Genomic DNA, 19,750 nt, shown 5'->3' on the forward strand with positions numbered 1-19,750 from the left:
TGTAAATAAATTAATGTTAAGTTCTTAGCTTTAATTTACCTAAGAGCAAATGCAGGTGCCATGCTAATGTTATACATGTTCAGTTGGGAATGAGGGCTGACACAGTATCATCCATAGCATGCTCTTCTAGAGATTTGTTTAAAGATTTTTTGTAAAGAAAAATAAACCACTGTGTGTATCCTCTCTAGGTATTACAAATGGCCCAGCAACAACATTCTTTAATTCTTTGGGATAATTTCAATAAAGTTTTACTTAAAACTGTTCAAACACATTACTCCCATAGAAAAAAGGAAACGCTTGTCAGGTAAATGGCGCACGGCAACAGTTGCCAAGATAGGATTGGTCAGAAAAGCTTTTAGTGTCCCAGGAGCCCTTGGTTTTTCAAAGGCAAAGGGAAAACTTGAATGCTTGTAAATTAAAAATTATCATACAAAGAGGGCTGAAGAAGGATTTCCTCTAAAAATAACACTACTCATCATTTAAAAAACATAGGGGAGACCAGGACTAGTTGTACATTTTTTTTACTCCAATTAATATTGCTCTAGGTAGGTTTATTTTTGAAGGTCAATTGCTGTACTGCACATACAGTATATAGGCTACAAGGCTGACTTACAAAAAAAGCTATTGACCATTTCCACAATTATTGTCCAGGACATGCTGTAATGCTATATGCTATATGAGTTGTCACAATGGATCCTGTCATTAATTAGCCTATTATAGTTTAGAGTCTTTTCAGCAACATATGCAAAATATTCAAACCATTGTTTTGGCTAACAAATACTGTTATTAATAAATTGCATACACATCCAAATTTGAAACACATGTGACAATATAAAAATGTGACAAAATGAAAATTTTGTAGTAAATGAAAAATACTCTTGTCCCAAGAATGCAGTTGAACCTTTCAGTTAAAACCTACCTTCATTATATAGCTGACCCTTGTCTTAATGTTATGCTACTGTGGGTTTATTGTATACACTTGTTTATCCAGTTGCAATAGCAAAAATGCAGTGACATCAGGAAATAACTTTGAAGGACATACACTGATTCCATTGAAGATAAATCCTAATGCTACACCATACAGTGACATTCTAGATAAATCTGTGCTTCCATCTTTATTTCAACAGTTTGGTTAAGGTACTTTTCTGTTCCAGTATGACAATGCCCCTGTGCACAAAGTGAGGTCCATATAGAAATGATTTAGCAAGTCTGGTGTGGAAGACTGCCCAGCAAAAAGCCCATATCTGAACCCCCTTAAACACCTTTGGAATAAATTTGAAAACAGAATGCGAGCCAGGCACCATTGCCTGGTCAGTGATAGACCTCACTGATGCTTGTGTCTGAATTGGAGAAATTCCCTGCAGCCATGTCCCAACATTTAAAACCCTTCCCAGAAGAATGGAAGCTGTTAGGGAGGGCCATCTCTCTATTCATGCCAATTAGTTTTTAATTAAAAGCTCAACAAGAACATATGGGTGTGGTGTTTATGTGTCAACATACTTTTGGCCATATAGTGTACTTGAATATGTATATAGAATATGTATGCTAATATAAGTGGATGTTGAAATTCATATATCTAACAAATTAAAACCTAGCTGGTGAAAACATGTTTGTAAGTGTACTTTTGACTCAAAACTGAATAGTTACAGACATAGACCTTGTGACAACTTCCTTGTGTGTCAACAAGCCCCCGGTCTCCAATAACAAGGACATAATGAAAAAAAAAAGTATGTATAGTTAATGTGAAACATAACTGCAAGGTTCTCAAAGTGAGAAGCATAATGAATGGGGAATGTTAAAAGAAAAAGGAAAACAAAACTAAATTTTCCCAGTTGCTTTTGGTCTAATTCAAATAAAGAGCAGTGTGGATTAATGATGAGATGGATCAGCCTGTGAATATGCGGGGTGCCTCTTCTTCCTTATCTCTGTCTTTCAGCTTGGAGTGGGCGGGTGGCCGCACTCCTCTATCTGTCTTTGTTCCCACAGTGCCACCTGCATACTGATTGCAGAGGCTGTGCGTGGCAAAAAGGACACACACACACACACACACACACACACACGCACAATCCCAACCAGAGCTTGCTAAAATGGAGTGTTGCCCACAAGCTGTTTTCGCCCACGTTGTCACTCAGTTGATTTAATCTCAGGGTTTTTATGCGAGAGAAAGTGATGGTGCTATGTATATATGAGCTTTCAGACAAAATCTGATCTGCTGATGCATTTGAGTGCAATCACAGTATAAGGATTATTCTGGCCATCTTACAAATCCTATAATCATGTAAAATGTTGTCTTTAAAACTAATAATCATTGCTAAGAGACAAAAAGTCAGAAAGCCCCTCACATAATGCTAAGCAAGGAGCAAGAATTAAGTATATGACAAGATATATCATTGACATGAATACGACATTTATCATTGTCAAAGTAGCCAATCATTTTAAATAAGAATCTTGTTCTGAAGTGTCATGCCTGATTAAATAAAACTGACCCTACTATGAATATCTGTAAATGGACTTACAGTACAGTATATCTGTAAACCCGTACATTCCCGGTGGGATATCATAAAATTATGAAGCACTAGAAGTGATGATGCTACAATGAAAACACATAAAAGGAAGAACTATTCTTCTCTAAGGTCAGTGTAAGCAAGTTTTTAAGAATCGATTTTGACAGGTCTTTCTTACCTCAGCCAAGTAGAACTCATCATTGGTGACTTTATGGTTCTCGCCTCTGTGGTAGTTGCTAGCAGCTACAATCACATCAACGGCCACCATACTGAGGATAAACATGTGGAAAACTGAAGAACGCATCAATTGCTGTGGAGACAATGAAAAATATTATTTAATTAAAGACACCCTGCAATCGTTTAATGATCACAAATGTATTTTCTTTGTTGATGTACTGAATCAGGAAATTTGGGTGGGACATTGGGCTTCTCACTTTTTCTTTATAAATGGCCAATAGGGTTTAGTTACTTAACATCCTTGAGCCAGGATTTGCTACTTGCTAGTTGGTTACAGGTGGTATTAGAGGGAGGGCCATTCTCATTTTAGAGAGCAATTGATTGTACACAAATCTGCAGTGCAAGTTGAGTCATCAATATTTTTAGTCCATTTGCCAGATAAGAAATTGTTTTTTATTTAGTTTTTTACTTTTAGGAGTACATTGGAATATTGATGACTTCAAAGCGATTAAACATGAAAAACTCAAATTTTATATACAGTGGGTATGGAAAGTATTCAGACCCCCTTAAATTTTTCACTCTTTGTTATATTGCAGCCATTTGCTAAAATCATTTAAGTTCATTTTTTTTCCTCATTATTGTACACACAGCACACCATATTGACAGAAAAACAGAATTGTTGACATTTTTGCACATTTATTAATCACATGAAAAATCACATGGTCCTAAGTATTCAGACCCTTTGCTGTGACACTCATATATTTAACTCAGGTGCTGTCCATTTCTTCTGATCATCCTTGAGATGGTTCTACACCTTCAATTGAGTCCAGCTGTGTTTGATTATACTGATTGGACTTGATTAGGAAAGCCACACACCTGTCTATATAAGACCTTACAGCTCACAGTGCATGTCAGAGCAAATGAGAATCATGAGGTCAAAGGAACTCCCTGAAGAGCTCAGAGACAGAATTGTGGCAAGGCACAGATCTGGCCAAGGTTACAAAAAAATTTCTGCTGTCCTTAAGTTTCATAAGAGCACAGTGGCCTCCATAATCCTTAAATGGAAGACGTTTGGGGCGACCAGAACCCTTCCTAGAGCTGGCCGTCCAGCCAAACTGAGCTATCGGGGGAGAAGAGCCTTGGTGAGAGTGGTAAAGAAGAACCCAAAGATCACTGTGGCTGAGCTCCAGAGATGCAGTCTGGAGATGGGAGAAAGTTGTAGTAAGTCAACCATCAGTGCAGCCATCCACCAGTCGGGGCTTTATGGCAGAGTGGCGAGACGGAATCCTATCCTCAGTACAAGACACATGAAAGCCCGCATGGAGTTTGCTAAAAAACACCTGAAGGACTCCAAGATGGTGATAAATAAGATTCTCTGGTCTGATGAGACCAAGATAGAACTTTTTGGCCTTAATTCTAAGCGGTATGTGTGGAGAAAACCAGGCACTGCTCATCACCTGTCCAATACAGTCTCAACAGTGAAGCATGGTGGTGGCAGCATCATGCTGTGGGGGTGTTTTTCATCTGCAGGGACAGGACGACTGGTTGCAATCGAGGGAAAGATGAATGCGGCCAAGTACAGGGATATCCTGGACAAAAACCTTCTCCAGAGTGCTCTGGACCTCAGACTGGGCCGAAGGTTCACCTTCCAACAAGACAATGACCCTAAGCACACCGCTAAAATAACGAAGGAGTGGCTTCACAACAGCTCCGTGACTGTTCTTGAATGGCCCAGCCAGAGCCCTGACTTCAACCCAATTGAGCATCTCTGCAGAGACCTGAAAATGGCTGTCCACCAACGTTTACCATCCAACCTGACAGAACTGGAGAGGATCTGCAAGGAGGAATGGCAGAGGATACCCAAATCCAGATGTGAAAAACTTGTTGCATCTTTCCCAAAAAGACTCATGGCTGTATTAGATCAAAAGGGTGCTTCTACTAAATACTGAACAAAGGGTCTGAATACTTAGGACCATGTGATTTTTCAGTTTTTCTTTTTTAATAAATGTGCAAAAATGTCAACAATTCTGTGTTTTTCTGTCAATATGGGGTGCTGTGTGTACAATAATGAGAAAAAAAATTAACTTAAATGATTTTATCAAATGGCTGCAATATAACAAAGAGTGAAAAATGTAAGGGGGTCTGAATACGTTCCGTACCCACTGTATATATATATATATATATATATATATATATATATATATATATATATATTGCATACTGGCGCACTATGGCTGCCGTCACAACATCCAACTCTCTTGAGGAGAGTCCCCTGTTCACTGTGGAAAGCACTTTGAGAGTAGTATCAGAAAAAGCGCTATATTAATGCAACATTCATTCATTCATTCATGAATTCATCTACACACTCAGGTGAGGCACTGTAAAAAAAAATAAAAAAATTCTATAAATGTAATGCTTTACCCATTAAGAATTTACGCTGATGAGGGTGAAAACACTGGAGACAGAAAAATGAAAGCAGGCAAATCGTGGAACATTTCTGCGTTCTGGAAAAAGGTGAACACAGCAAAGTTTTGGAACAGGGCTATTGTGTTTGGCTTTGTTGCCAGCTAATAAGAGCTGTATACAATCTTCCTGCCATCTAAATGTTTATGGAGGTAAATTAGATTTAGAATTAGTTCACAATAAAAGTTAAATCTCTGAGACCCTCACTTATGTCAGCACATATGAGTGTTGCTGTACTGAAGAACATGATTTTCCTCTCCATTCTCCGCTCTTTTATAATAGAACCTTCTAATGGCAGTAAGGACTAAGCCAACGAAATGGCCCTATGACATCTCTCTATTCTTAGAGAGTGTGGTAGGTATTTCTCTTATTAAGATTAAGTGCAATACTGAATGAACTACAGTTGAAGTTAGAAGTTTATGTACACTTAGGTTGAAGTAATTGAAATTAGTTTTTTAACCACTCCACAGATTTTATATTAATAAACTTTAGTTTTTGCAAGTCGTTTAGGACATCTACTCCGTGCATGACACGAGTAATTTTTCCAACAATTGTTTACAGGCGATTGTTTCACATTTAATTGACTAGATCACAATTCCAGTGGGTCAGTTAGTTAACTGTGTCTTTAAGCAGCTTGGAAAATTCCAGAAATGTATGTCAAGCCTTTAGGCAATTAACAGGTTAGCTTCTGATAGGAGGTATACCTGTGGATTTAATTTCAGACCTACCTTCAAACTCAGTCCCTCTTTGCTTCACATCATGGAAAAATCAAAAGAAATCAGCCAAGAAAAAATTGTGGACCTCCACAAGTCTTATTCATCCTTGGGAGCTATTTCCAAATGCCTTAATGTACCATGTTCATCTGTACAAACAATAGTATGCAAGTATAAACAGCCATCATACCGCTCAGGAAGGAGACGTATTCTGAACGTAGTTTGGTGTGAAAAGTGCATATCAATCCCATAACTACAGCAAAGGACCTTGTGAAGATGCTGGAGAAAACAGGTAGACAAGTATCTATATCCACAGTAAAACGACTCCTATATCAACATAACCTGAAAGGCTGCTCCGCAAGGAAGAAGCTACTGCTCCAAAAAAGCCATAAAAAAGCCAGACTACAGTTTGCAAGTGTACACGAAGAAAAAGATCTTACATTTTGAAGAAATTTACTCTGGTCTAATGAAACAAAAATGTAAAGTTTTGGCCATAATGATCATCGTTATGTTTGGAGGAAAAATAGTGAGGCTTGCAAGCCGAAGAACACAATCCCAACCGTGAAACATGGGGGTGGCAGCATCATGTAGTGGGGGTGCTTTGCTGCAGGAGAGACTGGTGCACTTCATAAAATAGATGGCATCATGAGGAAAGAAAATTATGTGGATATATTAAAGCAAAATTTCAAGACATCAGCCATGAAGTTAAAGCTTGGTGGCAAATGTAAGTCTTCCAAATGGACAATGATCCCAAGAATACCCCCAAAGTTGTGGCAAAATGGCTAAAGGACAACAAAGTCAAGGTATTGGAGTGGCCATCACAAAGCCCTGACCTCAATCTGATGAAATCTGAATGAAAAAGCATGTGTGTGTGCAAGGAGGCCTATGAACCTGACTCATTTACATCAGTTCTGTCTGGAGGGCAAAATTCCAGCAACTTATTTTCAGAAGCTTGTGGAAGGCTACCCAAAATGTTTGTCTAAATTTAAACAATTTAAAGGAAATGCTACCAAATACTAACAAACTGTATAACTTCTGACCCACTGGGAATGTGATGAAATAAATAATTCTCTCTACTATTATTCTGAAATTTCACATTCTTAAAATAAAGTAGTGATCCTAATTGACATAAGACAGAGAATGTTTTCTACGATTAAATCTCAGGAATTGTGAAAAACTGAGTTTAAATGTATTTGGCTTCTGTGTATGTAAACTTCAGACTTCAACTGTATAATGGAGCTATTGGATATTAAGAACAATTTAATCCAAGGTGCATTATAGTTTTATAGAAGTTTTTCTCTCACACTTTGTGTATTGTGCTCAAGTACAAAAGCAGATCTCAAACTACAGATGTTCAAACATCTCTCCATAGCTGGAGGTAAGACGGGAATCCAAAACTATTCAGTCTAACAACAAACATTAAATATGACATTGGAAACTGCATAAATACTAAACCGAGAGCTAAAAAGTCTGTCTGTTAATACAGAGTTAGTAGCACTTTCCCAAATCTGATGCTAAAATTCAAGGAAAGTGGTCAAATGCAAAAGAAGACACAGTAGTAGATGAGTAACTTTGACAAAGAGTAGCATATTTAGATGAAAATAGCAGCAAACAACCTTGTTGCTGAGAGATGGTTAATTTGACAAAAGGCTTAGAACTGAAATTTGTATAATTTTTTCCAATTCCTTTTGGTACTGTTTGTGGTGCACAAATTGTACACTTTAACTTTTAACTGAACTTCAACAGCAAATGGACACATCCGAGGAAATACATAACAATCATGGTGACAGTAGGACATATTTAATTTAATTGCAAGTCAGTCTAGCTGTCAGTAATTTTGCATCCAATTGATCCAGCTTAGGTGTGTTTGAGAGTTATACAACAATGGGGGAATACCAAGGAGTTGCGGATAAAATAAAACATGTACACACAGCCATCCAAATACTAGAACACAGCTTGTAGGTGGGTGGACAATCTCAAACAAGTTGGTGAGAGAGGAAATGCAAAAAAGTAAAACAGAGAAAGAGGAGAGAGAAAACAAGAACAGAGGAAGTACCTTTAGGAGGACCAACAGAATGCACATCACACATCCATTGCAGCAGTCAGAAGAATAGTCAATAGCAACTATGTAAATGCGATTAAACTCCTCTTTAAGAGAAAGCGAGAGAAACTGTTCTACAACAACATCACTGCAGAACTCTACTTTACTTTGCTTAGTTCAGACAGTACTGATCCATTGAGTTGTTTACATATACGTTTTACAACGATTATGCTTAATAAGCCGACAGTTTCTGCGGCCATGTAAACCGTGTTACTTTATTGGTGTAAAGGCCATAAACGGCTTATGAATACCCTGATCGACGGGTAGATTTTTGCCCATTACCTGGTGTTCTTATCGGCTCGTCCAATGTGTGCACATGTTGAGCGCATGCCTCTTCATGGTTTGATGTCAAAAGTAGAGAATAACATGATTATTTCAAGTGTCATGTAAATGCAGATTTCTTGCCTTGCCAGATTTTAGAGAGCAATCAGTGTGTTGCTGTGCATGTAAATGGGCTCGCTGATACCTTATAAATTCACACTGAAATAGCGTAGCCTATAAATGTTATATTACCTTGTATTCAAACAACAGACATTTTTAATTTTTTTTAAGCAAAGCAGTCAGGGTAGGCCGAGAATATCTCCATGCAATAAAATCTATGTTTTTGCCTTCCTTAGAGACCAGTTTTTCACACCAGTCACCATTTGCTGATAGCAAAAGACAGCAATACAAAAGTAAATAGAATATTGGCTATTAAGAAGACAGGTGAGACAAAGAGTAAGTCTGTAGGTTTGTTTGCAAAGACATAAAGAAGAGACATTCTCCCCCTGGGCTCAAAAGCCAGACTGGGCCACATGTGGAACAATGTGGCCCTGCGCCGCTCACAAACTTCAAAACCAGGCAAAAAGGGCAAACAACAAAAGATTATCTCAGAACAGATTTTCTTTGTATCCAGAGGCCGTCCATCTACTCAGAACTGGCCCAGAAATGTATCGATTGTAGTTCCTTAAAATTGGGTGTGTTGTAAATAGCAGGCAACATCTTTGTAATTGGCAATTAAAGCATTTCACCGCTGCTAGGACACTACTAGGATTGCTGTAAAGCAATGTACAATTGCCAATGAATTGCCCACTAGTAAGTCCATACAACTGCATAGTTCTCTCATTACAATACATGTAATGTTTATGTGTGATGGTTTTGCTTGCAAAACAGTGAGACGGCTGCCTGCTTGCCTGCTAGGATTCCATTGTAATTGTATAACTGCTAATTACTTTCCCGTTTGCTTTAATAAACTAAGGAACAAATTAAAAGTATTGTCTGAGGTAATCAACAGCATGCCACTGATGCTGTCCATTGATGTTATTTTGAAAATAACCCAGAAAGAATATTTCTTTAACAGATTTCATGCACATTGAAGATGCAAATGAAATTAAGCAAATGCTGTTGGATCTGAGAATCGAAAGCCACATAAGACTGTAAGAGCTCCAGGAAACAAAGACAGAATGACCACTTTCAGTGTCGTCACTTTTTTTTTTTGCAGCTGCCATATATGTGACCATCAGCAGGGGAAGCAATTGCTGTGAATGGAAAAAACACCTGTGAAACAATATCAAGAAAAACATAAAGAAATTGCTTTTGATCCATGCCAAGTGTAAACAGGTCTGAGGTCAGCAAAAATATTGGCAAATTTTACTTTCGCAGACATTTAAATAAATTTTACCCATGATTCCACGAGGACACACACCTACTGGTGCACAGGATTGGGGAGTAACGAAATACATGTAACGGGATTACATATTTAAAATACAAAATATAAGTAACTATATTCCACTACAGTTACAATTTAAATAATTGGTATTTAGAACAAAGTTACATTCAAAAAGTATTTTGATTACTGAAGAGATTACTTCTCACATACTTGCATTTTATTGTCATTTGTTTTATTTAATATGTAGTCCTTTCAGATGGAAAAATGTATATAAATAAATTATGTGATCCAAAGTGTATTTGAACAGTGGTAACACTTTCTTATGATGTGTTACATTTATATGAGCAGACAGAGAAGTAAGTTTGGAGCACAAGAAACAGAAATAAACCTTGTGTAACTTATCATCTTTACGCTAAGCTAAAATTCTATTTCTAGCCATTTTACATGCATGTTACCAGGCACAATCATATGTTCCCTTTACAAAAAGCTTCACTATGATGCTGCGCTGCTAAGCGCTATGGGGAACAACCCTAGTTGTGACCGAGCTGAATAATGTGTGTAACACGTCAATGAACATTGACCGGAATTTATAGCCTCGGCTGATGTAATCATTAGATGCACCTGCGGCCAGGCTATAAATGGATACGTCACCAGGTGTCGTCAAAACTCTTTTTTCAGAGCGATTCTGTTTCTGTGTGTTTTACAAACCCTGTCAAAACTTTCTTTCCTCTGTTAGGAGTTAGAATTGGTTAGACAGTGTGCAGTGAATATTTTCCTCTTATCTCTTCTGTTTAGAAAATATTATATATATATATATATTTCTAAAAAAAGAAAAGGAAAAAAAGAGAGAATGACTGAAAGCCGCAAACACTGCATACGTTTTTGCTTTGTTTGTTTGGGGGTAGGAGCACGCTGCTCTCGTGTTGCAGCAGGGCGGGTGCGAGCACTGCGATTTGCTTTAACAGGCAAAGAGCTTCGTGCTCGCCTCGTTTGCTTCTGGGAGTCAGCACTCACGAAAAAAAAAAGATTGTTCGTGGGGCTCTTGCATGGATTTGGCTGAGGAGCAAGAGACAGGTTGATCCCTTTCTCCCACTCTCTCCCCAAACCCAGCTGGTCCTTCACAAGATCTCGAAGCGCGTTCCGGCGCTTCTTCGGATCATGAGGAGGATCGCGATTGTCTTCCCGCCTCCGAGCTTTCCGTCCACGATAAAAAATCTACGGAGGAATTGCTCGATGTTGTTACTCGTGCGGTTGCCAGATTGGACTGGCCACACGAAAAAGAGACCCCCAAACGCTCCAAATTAGGGGATAGATTTTATCTTCCAGTCTAAGAAAGGGAACGCCTCATGGGTCCCTTCCCTTCTTTGATAACCTCCATGAAGAGCTTTTTCGCTCATGGAGAACCCCTACAAAAAAAAAAATACTATATATATATATTTTCTTCCCGTGTTCACATACCCTCGACGTCATTATATTCGACTATTGTGGGTGCTGAGGCACGGGGGTATTCAGTGATGCCGCCGGTCGAAGAGACGCTTGCGGGCTATCTCTCGCCGGGCTCGGAATCGTCACTTAAGAAGCCCTCTCTCCCCTCAAAGCCTTGTAGGACAACCTCCACTTTAGTGGAAAGGGCTTATCAAGCAGCAGGTCAGGCTGGTGCTGCTCTGCACACTATGCTGTTTTACAGGCGTACCAGGCTGACCTCCTGGACGACCTGAGTGTGGGTTCTGCGCTTGACGAGCAAGCCTCAGACCCGCCTCAGTCCTGACTGAAGGGAGGCTCAAAAGCAAAGCGTGGCGAGTCGTGCTTCTCCTCCCAGGGATTGGGGACAGTCTCACCGCCCTCGCCAGCCCCCAAAGCAAGACCTCAGGACTATAAATTCTAGTAAGAGAAAACCCTGACGGTCTTGCGCCTAGATTAGGGGGTAGCTCCCCTCGGGATGGGGCGCGTGCTTCACTTCACCCCTCCCGGTACCCACTCGAAGCCCCTCCATTCCTGCCACCTCTTGGTGTTTCGGGTTGCAGAGGCTTCCGTCAAAATTGGGTGTTTTCGCTGTTCCTGCATTTTATTCAGGACGCGAAACACTCGACAACCCCTCAACAGGAAGTGTTAAAATATAATACCCATCTCAGAGATCCTGGCAGCGTGTAAACTTCTGCCAGATATATTCTTTTCTGTGGGTCTTATAAGGGCGTCAGGATTTAATTCACTCGCCGCTTTTCCGCGTTTCAACGCCGTGTTCTCACTACCGTAAACCGGATTTCTTTTTATGTAAAAAAACAAATACTTCCCGTTTCCCATGGAGGGTGAGGGGTGGCGTCTGGCTTAGATCTTAAAGCTTGAACTACCCGTGGGTGTTCATGTCCAAGATGATGCCTGTCAAGATGGTCATGTCTCAAGCCCTACAACTCGTTTGGCTGGTCACCATCGATCTTATGACGCACTTCTATACTTCATTTAGAAGTTCTGCCACAACATGGAATGTTCCTGAGATTCGCTTCCGGGGGCGAAGTCTTCCAGGGTCAGGTTCTTTCACTCAACCTAGCCCTTTTTACCCACACATTCACAATGCATGATGTAGCGCTGGCTCCTTGCGACTCCGGGGCATCTGCATTCTGAATTATGTAGACAACTGGCTGATCCTAGCGCAGTTCCAGGAACTGGCAGTTCAGCACAGGGACATCATCTTAGCTCATCTGTTTCTCTGGGGTTGAGGCTCAACGCCAAGAAAAGCGTCCTCTCTCCCACTCAGAACACTGTCTATCGGGGCATCGTAGGGATTTCAATCACAATGCGGGCACAAATCACCCTGAGCAAAGTCAGGCTAGGTCAAGGTTGCACTGTTATCAGTATCAACGATTTCCAGGTCTCAGGGCGACTGCATCCACGGTGATCCCTCTGGACCTTCTGCTCATGAGACCGTTTTTGTTGTGGCCAAAAGCCAGGGGATTTCTTCCAAGGGCCAAAACCCCTAGGCTAAAAAGGGTTACGCGCCTCAGGCTTCGTTCCCTTTCTATGTGGTTCAGACCCCGGTTTTCTGCCTTGGATCCCACTCTAGGTGCGTCTTGTTGTCGCAGGCTGCTAACGACAGACGCCTCCCTGACGGGCGGGGTAGTGGCCTTAAGTGGTCGTCCAGCTTAAGGGGATAGGAGGGTCGTCAGCTCGGTTGTCACAGTCACTGTCTCGGGTTGATGGCTGTATTTCTGGCCCTGAAATACCTCCTCCTGAGGCTGCCATGTCTTGGTGCGGGTGGACAATACAGCAGTAGCCTCTTACATAAATCATCAAGGAGACCCACGTTCTTGTCAGCTGTATTTCTGACACGTCGGGTTCTCCTTAGGGCCCAGGGCCAGCTCCTGTCACTCAGGTCAGTTATATCCCTGGATGCCCGTATATGGGAGCAGATTTACAGTCCAGACAGAAAATACCAACGGGGGAGTTAAGAACTCCACCCTAAGGTAGTAGTTGCCCAGAGTTCACCAGCAAGGGTTTTTGCCTCTTACTGATAGCACCGCGCTGGCCGAACAGGGCTTGGTTCTCGGAGCTAATCTCTTCCCTCGACGGCTCGCCTTGGGCGATTCCGAACAGGAAGGATCTTCTATCTCAAGCACAGGGCAATATTTCATCCCTGCCCCAAATTGTGGAATCTTTCATGTTTGGCCCCTAAGGGTACCAACTGAGGGACACAGGGCTCTCTCCTGAGGTTATCAAGACCTTTTTAAATGCCGGGCTTTTTCCACTTGGAACAAGTTTGGGTGAGATCTTAGGGCAGAAGAGGACCTCTTCGCCTCTATGAATAGTGCAATGTCTCCTCTACTTCTCCCTAAAATCACCCAGCCCCCTTGGGTCTGGACGTTAAGACACATACATGACCCAGAATGCATCTGTATGCGTTTCTTTCCCCGGTTTCTCTGCTCCCAGGAGTCTTGGCAATGTTCACCAGCAAGGGTCTTGCCTCCTAATAATGGCGCTGCGCTGGCCGAACAGGATATGTTTCTCTGAGTTAATTCCTCTCCTCGATGGCTCGCCTTGGGTGATTCCGAACAGGGAGGACCTTCTCATCCTTGGCCCAAATTGTAAAACCTTTCATGTCTGGCCCCTAAGGGTACCAAATGATGTTCACAGGGTTTTCTCTTGAGGTTATTGAGACCATTTCAAGTGCTAGGGCTCCCTCCACTTGGAACTGATCTGGGTAGATTTTACAGGGCAGAAGAGGACCTCTTCACCTCTGTTGATAGCGCAATGTCTCCTCTACTTCTCCCCGAGTTAGATTTTTATAGTTTGGATGTTCTGCCACTCTGGGCTCTTATGCCCTTGAGTCGACATCTCAAACTCATGTCTGGACAAGTTTGTGATGCGGCAGGCTGGTCCTCTCCGCTCACATTCATCAGTTTTTATGAAAAGTTTGTGTTGCGATAGCGTTCTCTTCGCACACATTCATCGAACTTTATGGGCTAGATGCTTTGCTACTCCGGACTCTTATGTCCTTGAGTCGACATCTCATCCCATGCCTGAACAAGTTTGTGATGCAGCAGGTTGTCCTCTCCGCACACATTCATTGGACTTTTTTAGTTTGGATGTTCTGCACTTCGGGCTCTTATGCCCTTGAGTCAACATCTCAGCTCATGCCTGAACAAGTTTGTGATGCTGCAGGCTGGTCCTCTCCGCTCACATTCATCAGTTTTTATGACAAGTATGTGTTGCGATAGGGTTCTCTTCGCACACATTCATCGAACTTTATGGGTTAGATGCTTTACTACTCTGGACTCTTATGTCCTTGAGTCGACATCTCAGCCCATGCCTAAACAAGTTTGTGATGCTGCAGGCTGGTCCTCTCCGCTCACATTCATCAGTTTTTATGACAAGTTTGTGTTGCGATAGGGTTCTCTCCGCACACATTCATCAAAATTTAACGGTTTAGATGTTTATGCTACTCCGGGCTCTTATGCCCTTGAGTGGACATCTCAAGCTTATGTCTGAGACCTCTCGCGTTTTTGTGAGTACACTGCACAACCGTACGTGTCCGGACATCCCCAAGTGCGGCGGCGTGGGTACTGCGTTCCCCGTAGCGCTTAGCAGCGCAGCATCATAGTGAATCTTTTTGTAAAGGGAACGTCTCGGGTTACATGTGTAACCCTTGTTCCCTGAAAAAAGCAGAACGAGATGCTGCGCTGCTTTGCAGCACTGGGACGCCCCAGGACTGCTCTTCAAAAAGAAGTATCTGAGGACATCTGGTGACGTATCCATTTATAGCCTGGCCGCAGGTGCATCTAATGATTACATCAGCCGAGGCTATAAATTCCGGTCAATGTTCACTGATGTGTTGCACACATTATTCAGCTCAGCCACAACTAGGGTTGTTCCCTGTAGCGCTTAGCAGCGCAGCATCTCGTTCCGTTTTTTCAGGGAACAAGGGTTACACATGTAACCCGAGACGTTTTATTGACAAAATTCATGTTGGATCATAATTTCTTTTTTTCTAGTAACACTTTGAATATTAGGGCAAAAATCGTATTCTTGATAATAGTTGTTGTATTGTTTTCCTGTAAAAATATCAAAAAATCCTTAAAACGACTTATTTTAGAAACAACACAGCATAACATATTTAGGTTTTTCAGAGAATGTATTTTTAACACGTGTATTTTTGTCTTACTGTACTGGCAGAGTTTTTAAAGTCAAAACAAGTGAAAAAAATTACCACTGCTGAAGAAGTAATCCAAAGTATTTAAAATACGTTACTGACCTTGAGTAATCTATCAGAATATGTTACAAATTACATTTTACTGCATCTATTCTGTAATATGTAGTGGAATACATTTCAAAAGTAACCCTCACATCCCTGCTGGTACAACACTGTAAACATCCCTCATTCAGAAGTGACAAAGGTTTTCCGGGTCTGATATTGTCACTGCATTACAAAACGTCTGTGATGATCCCTTCTGTATGAATGCAAGAGCTGCTTTTATCTCGTGAAGAATACTAATGAAGCAATCGAGGCACATTAGTATTTGACAGAGGTGTAGTCAAGAACAGACCCTCCAAGACCCAGACCCAGACTAGACCCATTGAGACCAAGACAAGAACAAGACTAGACCCTAGAAGACCCAGACCCAGACCAAGACCGCGTTTATATGGTCTCGAGATGTCTTGAGACCAAGAACACAAGCTCAAGAGCCCACCTCTGGAAAATACCCCTGTTCATTAACAAATAAAAAAATTGCAATATGATAATAAGAATTGTCATTTTCATTGAAAACATGGCTGGCCTATATTGCCTTGTGATGATAGTTATCACTAGTATGAAATCAACTATCATTTTACAACATTTTCATTTGAAAGAGTTTGCAGATTGGTAGGCATGGTTATGTACTTTAATATTGTTATATGTTAAAATTCTAAGTTAGCAGTCTAGCAAATGGGAAATAATATTAAAAAAAAAACATGTCAAAGACAATGTGACTGGCTTACATATTGTATGATACTTATTAATGTATGACATATTTTGCAGGTTGTTTTCAAAATCTTATTTTCAGAATCTTCTTCAGAATGTTCAAATGCAAATTTTACCACTGCAGGCTCTGAAAATTTCCAGACAGCTATATAGAGAAAACAGACCAGTTTTACATGATGCCTTCAGTAATCCAATATATATATATATATATATATATATATATATATATATATATATATATATATATATATAAGATATACAACAGTTAGTTCCGGACCTCGAATCTGATTGGACAAGAGATGTTCCATGAGCACTGATGGTCTCACGCCATCAGCATTCGGACGCTACACTGTGTGTATCACTCCGCTTCTGTTCGTGCTGTTCTAAATTAAAGTGTAAGAGTTGTGCATATGTGTTAAGAGCTACTGTATGTGTGTCTCTCACATGTATTTTTATTTTTTTACATTTCATATGTTAGCCAGCAGGTGGTGGCAAATTATAATTTTTGTGTGTAATATAAGTGTCACGAACACCGACGAGGGCGTCTCTCTCCCTGGTCCCCGGAGATCGCACTCACCCGAATACTAACTGCCCTGATTGTTCCCAGCTGTTTCTCATTACCTCTGTCTATTTTAACCATGCCTGTGAACTCCTTCCTCGCGAAGTCTTGTTAGCCCCGGCCACATTTCTGAGCGTGTTTACTTCTACTTTTGATTATTCAGTGTACCTACCTAGCCTGTTTACCCCGACCTTCGTAGTTAGCCGCCAGCCTAGTTTATCTCTGCCTGTTTACTTACCTCGATATCTCGCCGCCTGCCCTGACCCTCCGCCTGTTCCAGTTACGAGTCTGCCTGTCCTTCTTGTATTGTTTGATCTGCTGAATAAACGCATATGGATCCAAACCAGCCTGAGTCTGCATCACAATAAGCCAGTTAGGTTACGTGAAGTGAATCCGCGTCAGCCAGTGTTTACATACAACCACGCTCTGTGATCGCTTGTATTACTACTACATTAATAAAGCTAGAAAATAGCTTTAAACCGCTTTAAACGAACAACTTCAGCATTGCGGCTAATCACAGCAGAGAGGCACAACAAACGCTTACCTCATACTGGAGTTTCCACATTGGAGAGGAACTACTGTTAAAAATGGCGGAGAAGACAGGTGATCGCACACATTCTCTCTCTCTCTCTCTCTCATACACACACACACACACACACACACACACACACACACACACACACACACACACATCCATACTTGTTTATCCAATTACTTGGTAGAAACAGCACAAGCCATGATACTATTTCTGAAGTGACATTTTGTAATTACTCACTAAGACTTGGACGCATCATTTGGTTTGAACCAGCAACGGCAGATCCTGATCTATCACGTAAGAAAGTAGTTCCATGCACAAATGCGTTTTTATGACTGTACTCAGTTTTTCCAAATTTATTTTTTAATTTCTTGTTCGTTGAACAGTTGTATAAAAGGTATGTTGTGTTGCAGCCTTGTGCCTGCGGCCGAATCACAGCAGTGCTGATGTAGGGCCATATTGCACTCTTGCTTGTGTGATATTGCTTATATACAACTAAAGTGAAGTGACTTGAATTGTCTAGTATCACAACATTTGAAGTCGGCATGGCATTAGTCTGATTTTCACTGCATGTACACTATTAATAATTATGTATACTATTAAACTATTCAAACAATTATGCATAAATTTATGCACTGAAAATAACAGTGAAGAAACAAAGCTAGAAAAATTAAATGTGAAATATGCGCAATATTTGAAAATCAAATTTTGAAAGAACTGATTAATTGAAATTAGTCTGACTTCCCAAAAGCATTGTGTAGCGCGGAGGAGGGTGAGGCCGGGCTGGAACGATGCACACCCGGCCCCCAATCAGCCTGATGATGCATACAAGGGATAAAGGCGGCCGGTGACGACAGTTTGAGAGAGAGAATTACAGGCAGCTGCCCTGTATGTGTTTATGTTTGTGTGTTTTTGTTTAAGGTTATCATTAAACTTTATTTATATTGTCAAGCCGGTTCTCAACTCCTCCTAGCCCATCTTAACCCCTTTACTCAATTAATTGAGAAATATGTTTCATATGCATTATTATTCTAACAAAATAATACTGTTTATTTGATTTTTTTAATCACAGATATGTCAGCTGGGCACATAAATGCAATGATCAATTTAAACCAGAGGCGTTTAAGTCACCGGCTCAGCCGTTGCTCACAAACTGAAGCTACGTTCACACTGCCAGCTACTTTGACGCTGCATGTCGCCAGTGGCTGGCGGTTAGGTCGCTAGTGGTATTTAGTGGTGTTTCTTTACAATTAATATTATTTTTTAAATATTAGGATCACGTGAGATCTACCATCTTCTCTCATATTGGCTGTCACTCACGAAAGTCGCTCTTCATTTGCATAAAGTTAAACATTTCTCAACTTTGTCACGTCGCTGGACACACCCACATATGTTCGCCAATGGTCGCCATCGCTCGTGTTGCTGGAAGTCGCCAACTCTCATTGAAAATTAATGAGATGAGGTTGTTTTGTAGCTGGCAGTGTGAACGCAGCTTGAGTTCTGTACGTGCTTACTGCCGCACTCTCAAGCAAGGAGTAAAAACTATGTAAATAACAAATGTATTGTGCAATTATGACAGCTTTATTGATTATAATGAGAGTTTTGGGGATAGTGCAGAATTCGGTGAGCTTGCATTTAACTGAAGTGATTGACAGCTTCAGTGATTACAAATGGAGCACGTTTTGCTAGCTTTCTGTATATAATTTAATCACAATTTAAATAAGTTTTATTTCATGCTGCCAAGAAGAGGAACATTGTAAAGTCGTCTGTTTGGTCACTGTCTTAATTTAGGCTACTAATGAATAAATAGAATTAACTAATTCAGGAACACAGTTCTCAGCATGTTTGGGATGTGTAGCTGCATAAATATGGCATGCAATATAATTATTGTAATACATCATATTAATAGCTATTACAATATCAGAGGAAAAAATCTTTAATTCTGATTTTAGTCATAATCATTCTCCAATAAAGAACACCTCGCAACGTAACAATCTTATTGGGTCGTGCGATTAAGTCACGGCTTCTACATGGCATATACAGTCATAAATTATTAATGTTTGCTTTGTTAATGTTAAAGCATAGTTCTTGCACTTACATTAATTTCATGAGATTTGGTGCTTGCCAACTCATGTGGTATGACCGAGGCATACAATGCAATTCTCAGTAATGGTAAAGATGCAGCGCCAACTAGTGGCTGAAATAATAATCGCATTTAGTGCTGTCACGAATGACGGTGAAGGTAGGCATGGGACAAGGGATCTACTTGCAGCGGAATCTTTTATTAAATCACAAAACAAAACACGAGCAAATAAAACATCCACGAGGGGAAAAAGGGTAAAACAAAACACGGAGGGCATACAAAGGGTTAACCAAACACGGAGAGCATACCAAGGGTTCCACGGGCGAAAACCAAGACCAAGAGCACGGATAACAGACGTCCACATACATCAAAGACCGACAAGGGAAAGGAGAAACAGACACGGTTAAATACACGAAAACAATGAAGACTCAACGAGACACAGGTGAGAACAATGAAGAGTGCAGGCAGTGAGAGGGGCCGGGAATTGTGGGAATTGCAGTTTTACGCTCAGACAGT

General features: G+C 40.7%; 1 protein-coding gene across 1 annotated transcript in view; it reads right to left on the bottom strand.

The window, feature by feature from the left end:
- LOC127655031 (sodium leak channel NALCN) overlaps positions 1–19,750 on the bottom strand; it is a 162,416-nt gene that overhangs the window by 83,159 nt on the left and 59,507 nt on the right. Inside the window, exon 13 of the mRNA XM_052142622.1 lies at positions 2,683–2,814. Within this exon, the coding sequence (XP_051998582.1) occupies positions 2,683–2,814 (132 nt within the window). The remainder of the gene's footprint in view (positions 1–2,682; positions 2,815–19,750) is intronic.

Source organism: Xyrauchen texanus, chromosome 14 (assembly GCF_025860055.1).
Source record: "Xyrauchen texanus isolate HMW12.3.18 chromosome 14, RBS_HiC_50CHRs, whole genome shotgun sequence".
NCBI classification, from domain to species: Eukaryota; Metazoa; Chordata; class Actinopteri; order Cypriniformes; family Catostomidae; genus Xyrauchen; species Xyrauchen texanus.